General features: G+C 39.0%; 1 protein-coding gene across 1 annotated transcript; it reads right to left on the reverse strand.

Annotated features, from left to right (window-relative positions):
- Nucleotides 1-5,230: 5,230 nt before the first annotated feature.
- Nucleotides 5,231-14,013, reverse strand: LOC101043189 (intermembrane lipid transfer protein VPS13D-like). The gene is given in 7 exon segments (XM_074390481.1): nucleotides 5,231-5,906; nucleotides 5,908-6,079; nucleotides 6,082-6,498; nucleotides 6,501-6,810; nucleotides 6,812-6,914; nucleotides 6,916-8,701; nucleotides 13,626-14,013. Coding segments are annotated over 7 exon segments (3,852 nt in total).
- Between the last annotated feature and the right edge of the window lie 1,154 nt (nucleotides 14,014-15,167).

Raw genomic sequence — 15,167 nt, forward strand, 5'->3', positions numbered from 1 at the left:
AGATGAAATTTTAAAGAAATTCTCAATTATCCTTAAAAAAGGGCTAAAAAGGAGATTAAGAAACAAAGTACAGAGGAAACAAATAAAAACCAATTTGAGAAAATAAACTTAAATCTAACCATATCAATAATCACATTAAATATCAATTGCCCCAAAATACTAATATTGACAGATCAGATTTTTAAAAAGCGAAAGCTAGCAGTATTCTGCCTACAAAAAAATACAGTTTATATAAGTAAGGTGAGTAAATACTGAAAATGAGTAAATTTAAAAAGTAAGCTAAGTAAAAAGATGTAAAAATATATACTAAACACTACTGCAAAGAAATCTGAAGTGACTATAGTAGCATCACACAAAGTAAATTTCAGTTGAATGGATATTACTAGAGATAAAGAAAGTCATCTCAAAATAATTAAAGGGTCAGTTTATCAAGAGGAATAAAAAACCCTAAATGTTGATATAACAAATCATGTACCTTCAAAATACATGAAGCAAAATATAAAGATTATAAGAAAAACATTTTTCTTTCCACAATTATAGTCAGTTTGTGTTTTTGTGTTTTTTTTTTAATGGAGTTTCACTCTTGTTGGCCAGGCTGGAGTGCAATGACATGATCTCGGCTCACTGCATTCTCTGCCTCCCAGGTTTAAGCCATTCTTTTACCTCAGCCTCCCCAGCAGCTGGAATTACAGGCACCTGCCACCACACTCCACTATTTTTTGTTTTTTTGGTAGACATGGGGTTTCACCCTGCTGGTCAGGCTGGTCTCAAACTCCTGACCTCAGGTGATCCACCTACCTCGGCCTCCCAAAGTGCTGGGATTACAGGTGTAAGCCACCACACCTGACCAAGTCAGATATTTTCATACCCCTACACCAATAATTGATACAGCAAGTAAACAAAAATTCAGTAAGAATGTAAAAGGTTTGAGCAACACTTGACTTAATCAACATGTATAGAAAATTTCAAATACCAACTGTCAGATACACATTCTTTTTAAATGTACACAGAATATTTATCAAATATATATATATATATATATATATATATATATATATATATACTGGAGCATAAAATTAATCTCAGTGATGTCAGAAAAATGGCAGATTAGAAAACTTCAGAACTTTGTCCCTCATGGAAACATTAAAGAAACAACTAAAAATTGGTTAAACTGATTTTTAGGAACTATGAAAAACAGCTCAAGGTTTACAGAACAAACCAACCCTGAACAAACATCAACATTTGAAATACTAGACAAAGACTTTAAAAACAACTATCTTAAATATGCTCAAGGAACTAAATAAAAACATAGACATTAACTAAAAAGTGAAAAAATAATATGTGAACAAAAGGAGAATATCAACAAAGAGATAGAAATTGTTTTAAAAGGACCAACAAGAAATTCTGGAGATGAGAAATACAAATGTGAACTAAAAAATTCATGAGACAGCTTTAACAGAAGACTTTAGCAGGCAGAAGAAAGAAGCAACAAAAAGAAGAAAGATTATTTAAAATTTTTTAGTCTAAGGACCAAAAAGAAAAAAAAAATGAACAGAGCTTAAGGTATTTAAGGGTCACCATTGAATAGACCAGTTATTCATTATAGAAGTTCCCGAAAAGAAGAGAGAAAGAAGGAGTCAGTAATTTATTTGACAATGTAAGTGTTAGAGGCATTTGAACCAGAGTGATTCCATTTTGAGTGAGGGCTAGGAAAATGAGGCTGAGACTTGCTGGCATGCATTCTCAGAAAATTAGGCATTCCTAGCTTCTAGATGTTTATCAATAAGGGAACAAATTAATGATCCTTACTAAAACAGAGACAGACTTTGGAGTGTCCAGATATCCCAGTATCTGGAGAATGAGGACAATCCTAATTTTGCTTTAAAGATTCTTGTAAAGTATAGTAATTAAGAAAATTAATCCTTTATCACAAATTCTTGTATGAGAGCATATCTCCCCATATATTCAACCATTGTTCCTGCTCAATTAAAACACAAAAAGTAGAAAAAGTATGCTACTCAAAAATAAGAGCAAAGAGCAAGGGCAGCAAGGAAAAATAATTAACAAATATGGTACATATTAATTCAGCTGTATCAGTAATCAGCTTAACTGTCAATGGTCTAAAACGCACTGATTAGAATACAGAGACTGTCATAGTAAATCAAAAAACAAGACCCAGCTGTCTATAATAAACCCACTTTAAATTTGAAGACCCATAGAGATAAAAATTAAGGTGATGGAAAAGATACTGAAGTAAGTTACAAAGGATGGTCATAGCCATCCTTAAAGGAGAACAAAGTTGCTAAATAGATGGAGAGAACAAACTACCTGGCAATGCAGAAACCACATCACGGGGTCATGGTTAGGACATCCTGCAGCAAGGAGGTAGAAGAATAGAATGTAGAATTCCCAAATTCACACAAGCACAGAAACCCATGATTAGTGTCCTTGCGCTGACCTGTACTCACTATAATAGTAAAAGAAAAATGCCTCTGGGTGGAGATTTAAGATGCTAATGAGACATGCAATGTAATACTAGCAGGCGCAACCACAGCACATGTGCAGCCAGGGAATCACCCATAACATGCCCATCAGCAGCACCCCTTCACACTCCTCCATGAATGATCATGTAAATCTCCCATAAAGGGCGATCCCCCAGCATCAGATAGGGCTGTCTCACCTTTGAGTAGCCAGCTCTGATCAGCTGTCAGAGTGTACTTTTGCTTTGCAATAAATTCTTTTGCTTACTTTTTTCTGGACTCGCTCTCAAATGCTTTTGTGTAGCAAAGTCAAGAGCCTGAAACAGCCCACTGGTGACAATAATACTCTAACAGTAATCCAAAGAAAACAGGAGTAGCTCTATTAATGACACGTGCCACTTCAGAACAAGAAGAATTATCAAAAATAAACTAATTACATAATAAATATGGAGTCAGCTCTCCAAGAAGATGTAAGAATCCTTAGTGTTTATGCACCTAAAAATGGAGCATCACTATATGTTAGGCAAAAACTAATAAAACTTCAAAGAAAAATAGATGAATTTTCTACTGTACTTTCAGACTTTAACATCTTTCTACTGGTAATTAGCAGATTAAGCAGGCAAAAAATTAGGAAAGACATATTATAATTCAAGTCAACAGTGATATTAATCAACTGCATCCAATTTACATGTATGGAATAATTCACCCAACAACAGCAGAATACACATGCTTCTCAAGCTCCCATGGAATGTTCACAAAGACACATCATTGTCTAGGCCATTAAAAAGCACTTGTTTAAAAGCATGTAAGTCATGCAAATTATGCTCTATGGCCACAGTGAAATTAAGCTAGAAATCAACTTCGGAAAGATAGCTGGAAAACGTTAAAATACATGAATTCTTAACATTACACTTCTAAATAAAAAATGGATCAAAGAAGTCTTGAGAGAAGTTTTAAAATATTTTGAACTAAATGAAAATGAAAATACAACTTTAAATTTGAACACCCATAGAGATAAAAATTAAAGAGATGGAAAAGATACTGCAGTAAGTTACAGAAGGTGGTCAAAGCTTTTCATTTTCAAGGACATCTCACAAAAGTATGTGAAATGCAGTAAAACAATGCTTTGATCAAAATTATAGCATTGAATGCAAATGTTACACCCCAAGGAGGGTCTAAAATCAATAATCTAACTTTTCACCTTAGGAAACCAGTAAAGGAAGAACCAATTAGACTCAAAATAAGCAGAAGAAAAACACAAGAATCAATAAAATCGAAGACAGAAAATCAATATAAAAAAGTCAACAAAATAAAAATCTGGTTCTTTGAAAAGATAAATAAAATTGATAAATCTCTATCCAAAGTAAGAGATAAAATACAAATTATTAATATCAACATTTAAAGAAGAACCACCTGTATAGATTTAATAGACATTAAAAAAATATTATGAACAATTTCACAGATTTGATAGCCCACATACAATACAGCACTTCTTTGAAATATACAATCTACCAAAATTCACACCAGGAGAAAAAGACAATCGGAGTTGTCCTATATCTGTTAAAGGAATTGAATCAATAATTAATAGCTGATAAAATAGGAAGTACCAGGCCCAAAAGAGTTTCCTTGGTAAATTCTAACACTGACAAAGAAAAATTATAGCAGTTCTCCAGAATCTCTTTCTAAAAATAGAAGCATAGAGAATGCTTCCCAAGTTATTCTATGAGGTCATTATTACCACAGACCAAAACCAAAGACACTACAAGAAAGAAAAACCATAGAATACTATCTTTCATTAAGATAGATGCAAAAATCCTGGACAAAGCATTAGCAAATTGGATTCAATAATGTATAAAAAGAGGATGAAGTGGACCTCATACTAATTATGCAAGGCTAGTTTAACATTTGAAAAGAAGCTTATGTAATTCATCACATTAACAGGATATAGAAAAAAAGCAGGATCGTATCAACAAATGCAGAAGAACATTTGACAAAATCTAACATCCATTAATGAGAACTCTGAGCAAATTAGGAGCAGAGGGAAACCTCCTCAAAGTGGCGAAGGACATCTCTAGGAAACCTACAGCCAACATCATATTCCCTGGTGAGAAATTAGATGCCTTCCTGGTAAGATGAAAAACAAGGCAAGAATGCCTGCCCTCACCTCTCCTACTCAGCATCATCCTGAGGGTCCTAGCTAATGCGATAAAACATGAAACAAACGTAAAAATTAAACAGATTTGGAAGACAGAAATAAGACTCTCTGCTCACAGATGGCATGATTGGTTACGTAAAAAATCCCCCAAAATCAACCAAAAACATTTGTGGAACTAACACACGGTTATAGTAAGGTTGTAAAATATAATGTTAACATACAAAAGTCAGTTGATTTCTTTCTTTCTTTCTTTTTTAACTTTTAAGAATGACTTTCTATAGACAGTATCCTGAATTCGACATGTAGAATTAGTGCAATAGAAGATCCCATATAATTTTATATTACTTTACTGTTAACAAACCTTTACACACAGCACAGGCCCTGTTCAGAAATGTTCCTATATATTTACAAACACACAGTTGTACATATATACATGTTAACAAAATACAGGGCAATCTAAAAATTAGATTCGTCTCAGTACATGTTTTTAAATGTTATTTAACCAATAATTTAAAAAATTACTTTCCATAATCTAAAATAACTCCCTGCCTCACAAATTAATGTGATTTCCATTTGTATTTTTCCTCATGAGCATTTACTTTCCCTCATTCCTTGACAAATTCCCTAGAGCCGACTCTGGCTCCGCATCTAAGGTCAGCCTGGAGCCCGGCCTCTTTCCTCCGGGGCTTCGGGAGTCCAGCTCCAGCTGTTCTCGGTTTTCGCTGAGTCTCAGCCTAAGCTGCTGTTCATAGTAGAGGCTCTTTGCGTAGTTTATTTCTTGTGACAACTTGACAGCGAGGACCTCAGATTTCACGTGGACCATCGGCCTCTGGTGGGAAGGGCCTGGGATGGACACTCCACTGCTCGTGCTCATGGCCTTCTTGGTCACCTGCACATACACTTTCCCATGGTCATTGGAGACAAGGCAGTGGTAGAGGTCATTGTATTTGACTTCTAGGAAAATGACGTCTTGGTCCACGTAGTCTCCACTTTTCAGGAAGTAAACCGCTTTGGAGGCGATGAGCACGTGGTAGCTGTCAATGGTCTCCACGGCGATGAAGAATTCGTCCTGCTTGTTGTCCGTGAGTTTGAAGAACTGCTCCTGTCCTTCTGCCTGGCTCTCTGAATATCGGGGAAGCAGCCCCTGGGGCCCTGTGCAGCACCGCGGTTTCCGAACCCTCTGTGCTTGAGTCCTGGGGCCACTGAGTGTGGCTGTGTCTCTCACTGCCTGGGCTGTTTCTGATGCAAAATCCAGGGCGCCTGCCACTGTCGGTTACAGTGCCAACAAGCCCTTTTCCAAGGCCGGATATGAAACCGCTGACACCCCCTTCTGTTTTCACACCTTCCACTGTTGAAGTTATAACACTGGTCAATCCACCAATGATACCATGAGCCAGGCCGTGGATGCCGGCTACGAGGTGTTCGCCACGTGTGGCTGCGTGTACCTGATGTACTCCCGCTCTGACTGATGCCAATTGTCCATCATCTTCCCTAAGCCGTCTGATAATATCCGAGCAAACTTGGCTGCAGAGTTTGATACTCCGTGTGTAACATTTCTGATGAGGTCCCCAACATTTCCATACTTTATCAGTCCAGTAACCCCTTCAGAAACATCATTCAAAATCCCCACAGGATTGCTAAGAAAATCCACTGATCCCAGGATTCGAGCTGCCTGGCTGAGGAGTTCCTCCTGGAAATGTTTGAGGACATCATTGATGATGAACTCCTTGGTCTCATAGGGTTGTACCCAAGTGAATGGATCTACATTAATCACAGTATCTTCAAACCGTATCAAAGGAAATCCCAAGGTGTTTTTTAGGGCCTTAAGATCCAGTGGCAGCTTGTTGGAGGTGAACACACTAGCTTGATCTGAGGAATGCTGATTTTGAGATTTTCAAAGTAGTATCGAACTGGTGTTCCACCTTGCTGGACTGTCTTTTCATGGAGGTTTTCATCATATCTTTCAACCTCTGATTCTGCTTGATCGTAGCCAAAGAAACTTAGCAGCTTGAGGAGCTGTGTCTCCTCAATTTGCACTGTGAATCTCTGAGCTGTGATCATCAGATGCTTGTAGATGTTGCTCAGCGCACTCTTACTGGGGAACTTCACTGCGTTGACTTGCACGGCTGGTCCAGTCTCAATGACCTCATTGTCATGGCTCAGGGTAGTCACATAGATAGAGCATGAAAGGCTGCGTGGTGCCGATGAGCTGATTGTCCACCTGTATGTCTTGTATGCTGAGTTCAAGCATGTGACTGGTTGCCAGCTGTGTATAGTACAAAGACCAGTTCTTCTGGGACTTTATTAATTAAGGACAACCCTATTCCACCTTCTAACCTCACAAGCACTTCCAATTCCTGTTCTGTATCTGGATTCTTTAATTTTTGCAGCTCTTGTTCAGTGACAGGAAGTTCATCCACTTCATATGAACAGTCACTTTTCCGTTGGCAGAAATCTGTAATCTGGAGTGCACTAGTTGGTCCATCTGGGATGACTCTGGTGGATAACATTCCAGAACCAGGTCTCATTTATTGATTAATAAATTGTTGTTCAGGTGGAACTGGCCCCAAAAGCTCCATGGAAGTGTCAGGACCCAGAACAACTTCAGTGCCATCAAACAAACCAGAAAGTCCTCCTTTGGCCTGGACGACCAACCCATGTAACCCACATGTCAGTTTTCCTTCTCGGAAACTCCACGTCTGAGTTGTACTTCGCCTGCAGTCAGGCTTTCTTAGCATCAGCGGCTTATATCTGTTGTCACTCTCTGCAGCAAGACCAGCAATATCTAAGATGGCAGACTCCTTGGTGGAGCGGGCAGCTGAGGGCTTATTGGGGTTGTGAGGAACTGAAGAGCCCTCATGGGCCAGCATTCCTGTTCCTGTCATCCTCCATAGCTGAGAACGCTTTCCTGGTTCCTTCTTCTTTAAAATGACTCTTTTTGCCTTGAGTGAGACATCCGAGACAAGCTCCACACAGGTAATGGCCTTGTTGGAAGCCACAGGCCTGCCTGTTCCCTCCTGCAAGCCAGAGAATGTGTATGTAGCAGCAATATAAATGAAAGTTTCATAATAAAGCTGCCGATTATCCTGGAAATCATTCATGTTGCAGTTGATCTCGGAGGACCCTGCCCCTCTAACAGCCAGAGTGATGAAAGGTGGCAAGGTGGGTTCGTCCCAGGCATAATCCAATGAAGTCATGGGCTTCACTTCAGTCTGGAGCCTGGGTTCAGCTACGCCATGCTGAGTAAAGACAACTGGGACCTTAGAAAAGTTGTCAATTTGGAAAGGAGGAGGTAACTGATCTGTGTCACTAAATGAGATTCTATACATAGCTCCTCGGAGAGTAATTTCCACTCGTAGGAAGAAGCATTTTCCCAAGGTATCCCTCATGTTGATATGGAAGGAATTATTCTTGTTGACTTCAAGGCCTCCAGACCAAATACAATCGGGAACATCCATCAGTCTGATGCACAATAGCTGATCATAGTCATTCCGAGGCCAGTGGAACACCACACTGGAACCAGGAAGGGTGGAAATGTAACCTTCAGGATTGGCCTTTCCCTGTCCCCTGGCAAATTCTCTCTGTGCAAATGCAAGCTTGTGAGATGACTTATTATCTAACAGGTAATGGGGGGCAAAGATGACCATGCAGGTATCAGTGCGTCGACCTCAGCCTTTCTTGACATCAATACCGATGTTACAGATCAGCCCCGGGCGGTTTCCTTGCTGGAGGACTTTCAAAGCTCAGACACCACTACCGCCATCTAGAGAGAAGCCCTGACACCAGCCCAGCATGCCTTCTGGATGAATCCCCCTTCCGATTCTCATCGTGCAGAGTTTTGGCTGCTCTTTGTCAGCATAGCAGAATAAGAGAGGACTCTGGCTCCAGGCCAGCTCATGCTCCTCAACCTGGCCTGCAGGATCTGTCTTGGCATCGTCCTGTCTGAAGATCAGCGGCAACCCTGTTTTGTTAATCAGCCAATATGGAGCAGAAATGAAGATCTTTAAGGATCCTTCTGCTCGACACACAATCTGGCTGGTGAGGTTTAGCTGCTGATGGTTGATTTCTTACATAGCAGCAGTGAGCAATTGGAATTTGAAATTAAAAGCATAATACCATTTACATTCGTATTAAAAAGAGAAACATTTAGGCATAAATCTAGTAAAACATGTACAAGGTTTATATGAGGAAAAACTACAAACTCTGTTGAAAGAAATCAAATTGATTTCTGTATGATTCCAACTATATGACATTCTGGAAAATGAAAAATTACAGACACAGTAAATAACTCAGTGGTTGCCAGGAGTTTGAGGGAAGGGAACAGGGGTAAATGGAACTCAAGAGATTTTCAGAATAGTAACACTGTTATGTATAACACTGTCATTTTTGATATATGTCATTATATATTTGTTGAAACCCATGGAATGTCAAACACAAAGAGTGAAGCCTAATATAAACTATGGGCTTTAGTCATTAGTGGGTTATCAATACTGGCTCATGGATGTAAGATGTTAAAAAAATAGGAGAAACTGCAGGGAAGTATATGGGAACTCTCTGTATTTTTCTCTCATCTTTTCTTCTGTAAACTTAAAACTTCTTAAATAAATGAAGCATCTTATTTTTTTAAATTATCTAAATAAATTAATAAAAAGTGAGAAATTCACAAAGTAGGTACATGCAGCAAAAGCAGATAATGCTGAAAGAAGAGATAGACAAATCTACCATTAGAGTTGGGGATTTCAACCTTCTCACTAACTGACAAAATTACTAGTCAGAAAATTAGCATAGATATAAGAAATATCAACAACACAATTTATCAACAGGATCTAATTGACATTCATATATATATATTTACCAAACAAAGGAAACTCCAATAAGATTAAACACTGATTGCTCATCATAAGTAATAGAAGGCAGAAGAAAGTGGCATGACTTATTAAAAGTGCTGAAAGGAAATAAGAGACCAAGAATCTTATGTCTAGTAAAACTATATTCTAAAAATAAAGATAAAATAGACATTTTCACATAAGTATTGAGAAAATCTGTTGCTGGAAGATTCATCTTAATATTTATTAACACTAACAAAAAATTTCCAGGCTGATTCCTGATATGCATTCAACCCCGTATGAAAAAACAAAGAAGTCAGTAAATTGAACTTTATAGATAATTGTTAAAGAGAGTATAATTGCATATTTTGTCTACTTTCCTTTCTTAAATAATTTAAAGTGCAATTGCATAAAATGATATGTATGCATACATATTGTTGGGTTTATAACCTACAGAAATGTAATATATTTAACAACAATGGCACAAAGGATATGAGCAGAAGCAAATCTATATTGGACCAACCAAGAAAATGACACCAGATGGTTTTTCAAATGTACAAAAATAAAGAGAACCAGAAATGGCAGATAAGAAGATTAATATTACAAACTTTATAAATATACACTTGTTCTCCCTTCTTCCTCAGCTTATTTAAAAGATGCAAAAGTGGCTGGGCATGGTGGCTCATGCCTGTAATCCCAGCACTTTGGGAGGCTGAGGCAGGCAGATTACAAGATCCAGAGATCAAGACCATCCTGGCCAATATGGTGAAACCTCCTCTCTCCTAAAAATGCAAACATTAGCCGGGCATGGTGGTGGGTGCTAGTACTCAGTAGGCTGAGCCAGGAAAATCTCGTGAATCAGGAAGGCGGAGGTTACAGTGAGCTGAGGTCATGCCACTGCACTCCACTCTGAGCAACAGAGTGAGACTCCATCTCAAAAAGAGAGAGAGAGAGAGAGAGAGAGAGAGAGAGAGATTCAACTATGTGCTATTTACAGGAGAGACACTTCAGATTCAGAGATACTAATAGCCTAAAATAAAAAATATAAAAAGATATACTATGCAAACACCACCCACAAGGGACCCAGAGTAACTAATTAATATCAGAAAAATAGACCTTAAAACAACAAAAATATTATTGGATGATATGATTTGGCTCTGTGTCCCTACCTGAATCTCACCTTGAATTGTAATAATCTCTACGTGAGAAGGACCGAGTAGGAGGTAATTGAATCATGGGGGTGGGTTTTTTTCATACTGTTCTTGTGATGACATCCGGTGAGATGTGATGCTTTTATAAAGCATGCTCTCTTGCCTGCCACCGTGACTGTAAAATGTGACTTTGCTCCTCCTTGCCTTCCACCATGATTGTGAAGCCTCCCCAGCCATGTCAAACCTCTTTCCTTTATAAATTACCCAGTCGCATGTATGTCTTTTTTAGCAGTGTGAGAACAGACTGATACATCAGAGATAAAGAAGGACACACTGTAATGTTAAAGAGACTGTACCTCGAGAAGGTATAAAAGTTATAAACCTAAGTGCACTGATCAAAATATTTCCAAAATTCATGAAACAAAAACAGATTGAATTAAAGCCAGAATTCAACAACAATAGTTGGAGATGGTAATAGTTGCAGCCATCAATATCTCAATAATAATAAATAATATATAAATTCAATAATAAAAAGAACTAAACAGTTGCTAGCAAGTACATAGAGGATTTGCGTTAACAGTATAAACTAGCTAGATCTAACAGACATTGACAGTATAGTACACCCAAAAGCAGAATATTACTCTCAAGTGCACATGGTATATTTCCTAAAATAGATCATATGCTAGGCCAAAAACCAAACCTCAAAGAGTAGGAAATGATTGTTCTTTGGTCAAAATAGAATTAAATTAGAAATTAAAAACAAAGAAATGTGGGAAAAGCATAAATATATAAAAATTAACAACATACTTCTAAATAACCAGTGAGTCAGAGATGAGACCACGATGAAAAATAAGCAGAAGAAAGGATATAATAAACATTGAAATAGAAATTAAAGAAGTAGAAAAAATGATAATCAATAAAACCAAGAGTTGGGTCTTTAAAAGATTAACAAAATTGACAAACTTTTAGCTACACTTACAGGGAGAAGGAAAGTTTCAACTTACTAAAATTAAGAATGAAAGAGGGGACATTGCTACTGACCTTATAGAGATAAAGAGAACTATACAAGATAATATGAAAAGAAAAGGTATGTCAATATATTAGATAACTTTGACAAAATGTCAAATTCTAGAATAATATCTACCACTAATTTAAAGAAGAATTAGTTCAAGTTGATATTCTGATAAACTTGATAAATCACATGGACAAATCTGACATTTATGAGAGTAAACAAAATGAAGAACAATATAACTGGGCATAAAGAAAGAAGGAGATCAAAAAAGAATAAAAGGTTAAACAGTCCCTCATCTTGGTCACAAGGCCAAATCAGCTGGCTCAGAATGTCATTCACCACAGTGAGAAAGTCTCACTAAATTTCCTCCTTTAAGGAATGACTTTGTGCTTAGGAAATCTACACTAGTATACAGAAGTAAAGGGGTGTACTGTTTGCCACTTGCTCTTAGATAATTAAAAAAAAAGGTGTGTGTATATCTGTATCTATACATATCTAGAATAAACAAATGTGATGAAATGTTAACAGTTGGTGAACCTGGGTAAAGAGTAGGTATACGGGAGTTCTTTGCATATTTTTTCAACTTTTAAGCACATGTGAAATTATCTCAAAGTGAAAATGTTTGTAAAAATTAAAAAACATACCATTTCAAACTAGGCTGTATGTCATATCAGAACTGCCAAATGTTTTTTGCTTAAATTTTTTGTGGTAAGATTTTAGCCTTCCAGGAAAAGTTTCATATTGGTTATTATTGTGAGAAATAATGAAGTGGGCTGCTTCTAATTTTTCTAAGTTGCCTTTTGAATAATCGAGCATCTATAACAAAATAAACATACTTCTCTATAATTTTAAAAAATTCAAAAATGATGTCCTTTAAAGTAAGAAAATAAACTGTGGTCTGTTCTTCCACTGTTGTTAATTTGCAATGTCCCAGTTACCTCTGATGGAACATCAGTACATTTACTTGCCTTATTGTACTTATTCCTTGATGTATTTCTAATGATTATATCATTCTTCCAAGACTTACATTTGTACCCCCTCAACAATTATGAAATAAAGTGTTGTTTGAATACACTAAATGAATAAGAACTATCATGAGCTCTTCAGAAAGTAATTAGCCTAGGCCGGGCGCGGTGGCTCACGCCTATAATCCCAGCACTTTGGGAGGCCGAGGCGGGTGGATCACGAGGTCAAGAGATCGAGACCATCCTGGTCAACATGGTGAAACCCCGTCTCTACTGAAAAATACAAAAAATTAGCTGGGCATGGTGGTGCGTGCCTGTAATCCCAGCTACTCAGGAGGTTGAGGCAGGAGAATTGCTTGAACCCAGGAGGCGGAGGTTGCGGTGAGCCGAGATCGCGCCATTGGACTCCAGCCTGGGTAACAAGAGCGAAACTCCGTCTCAAAAAAAAAAAAAAAGAAAGAAAGTAATTAGCCTAGAAGTCACCAAAATTCCCATTATAGTATTTTTAAAGATAAGATAAATCCTTTCCAAATAAACAACAAAGTAGAATTCGATTTACTGCTCTACTCCGTTTTTCCTTTTGTTTACCATCATATATATCAGCTGTATCGATCTAATTTATTTTCTCCATAATCATTTTATTGTAACTTTGTGTTTGAAACTCTTCTAGTGAAACTTGGCTGATAACTCTTAAAGCAGCAACTTGCTTTATGAGAATTTCTTAATTCCCTCTCTCTTTTCTTTTTGAAGCGGCAACTGCCGGAGGTGAACCCATTCGGTAAAAGCCATGAGCGCGGGATGATTGGGAGGACCGGAGCAACACCAGGCTTGCTAAGTATCGAAGGCACGTGGAGCTAAGGCTGCAGGCGCCCTCTCTGTTAGGTTGTGTCTGCTGTATCCAGGTCCTTGGAACTGCTCGGGTCCCTGAGATTGTGTTTCTGGGATAGGTCAGCAGGGCCAGTGAGGTGCCTGGTGGTCAGGCCAGCTCCTCCTGTGAGTCTGAGCCTGGGAGGCCCATCTTCTCCTCTGGGCCCACCGGCTGCACGACACCTCCGTTCTCTGCCAGCTCCCCTAGTCCTGTCCTGTGTGTGGGGGAGCCCGTTGGCGGGAGGAGCAATAAGGGGCTCAGCTCGGAGGTAACTGGGGGAGGCGGGTGGAGGGACTGCCACAGACGGCTTGCGGGCCACAGGCGGGGGAGCCTTAGGTGACTTCTTTGATGGCCGCTGTTCTGACATGCTCCGGAGTTCAGCCACCAGATTCCGCTGGAGGTGAGCCTGGGTCTTGGGGGACACGGGCCACTCCAGCTGCAGCTTCTTAGTGCCCTTGGAGAAGATGAAGCTGGCCATCAAGGCAGGGGACTGAGGAGACCGTGGCTCTGCCTCAGGTGGTCCATTGGGCTGGGCACTTGAGAGGCCCTCGCCCATGACTACATGGGTATCGGCCCTAGCCTAGGCCAGGCTGGTGGAATGCACTGGATTAAAAACAGCAGGACACCGAGAAAGTATTTGCTACTCATTTATATGGGATTTGACCACTGTGTTATTTACAGATAACCTACCTCACTGGAGTAAAACCTATTTTAAATTGACTTATGGTATAGGGTACATTGTAGCATTTTATTAGTGAAAATTTATAAGGTTTTATTTGTGAAAACTGACAAGACTGTATTGGTGACCATCTCAAGGAAAGCCTTTCTGTCCTATGCCATTCTCACCTGCCAAACTGGCTGCAGTCCCTTCCTCTCCTGACTTCACTTTGCCCTCAAGGGCGCCTGTTACTATACTCATGGCTTTCCATTTTCTACTACTGGGTGCTGATCATTTAGGCACATGCCTTATTTTCTAAATAGACTGAAAGGTTCATTAAGTATCTGAAAAGTAAATGCTGACGAGCTTGCCTAAAATAAAAAGCATGAACCATGCAAGTTTCTAAGATAGATTGCCGCAGCTACCCCAGATGATTGCAATTACCTTCCCATTGGTCTCCCAGCTGACACATTCTATCTATTTGTAACTCAGCAACCAGAGTGATCCTTTAAAAATTGTCAGAGAGTATCGCTCCTCTTGGTAAAGCATCCGCCTCGCCCCTCGCCACATAGCTTTCCGATTCACAGGAGTAAAAGCCAAAGTCCTTATAATTGCCTAAAAATCATGCAAAATCTGTTGCTTTTCAGATTTTATTCATTACCATCTTCCCCATTCTCTCTCTGTTCCAGTTACAACAGCTTGCTGCCCACTTCAAACACAACTGGCATGTTCCTGCCCCAGGGCCTTTGCACCTGCTCTTTCCTCTTCCTGCAACAAGATTGCTCCAGGTATCTGAAAGGCTGACTGTCTTGCCACCTTCAGAAGTGTGCTCTAATGTCTCTTTACCAATGAGAGCTTCTTTGTCCACCCGCTTGTCCTTCCCTGCTTCATTCTTACTCATGGCACTTACTCACATTGGACATATATCTTTGTTTCCTTAGCTAGGCATTCTTCTCCTACCCTCACAACAGTAGGAATTCCCTAAGGTTCTGAGAAGACTCCTCTGCTGTGTTTCTAGACTCCTGTCCTCTCACATTTGGTGCTCGTGCACC

Source organism: Saimiri boliviensis, chromosome 2 (assembly GCF_048565385.1).
Source record: "Saimiri boliviensis isolate mSaiBol1 chromosome 2, mSaiBol1.pri, whole genome shotgun sequence".
Classification (NCBI taxonomy): domain Eukaryota; kingdom Metazoa; phylum Chordata; class Mammalia; order Primates; family Cebidae; genus Saimiri; species Saimiri boliviensis.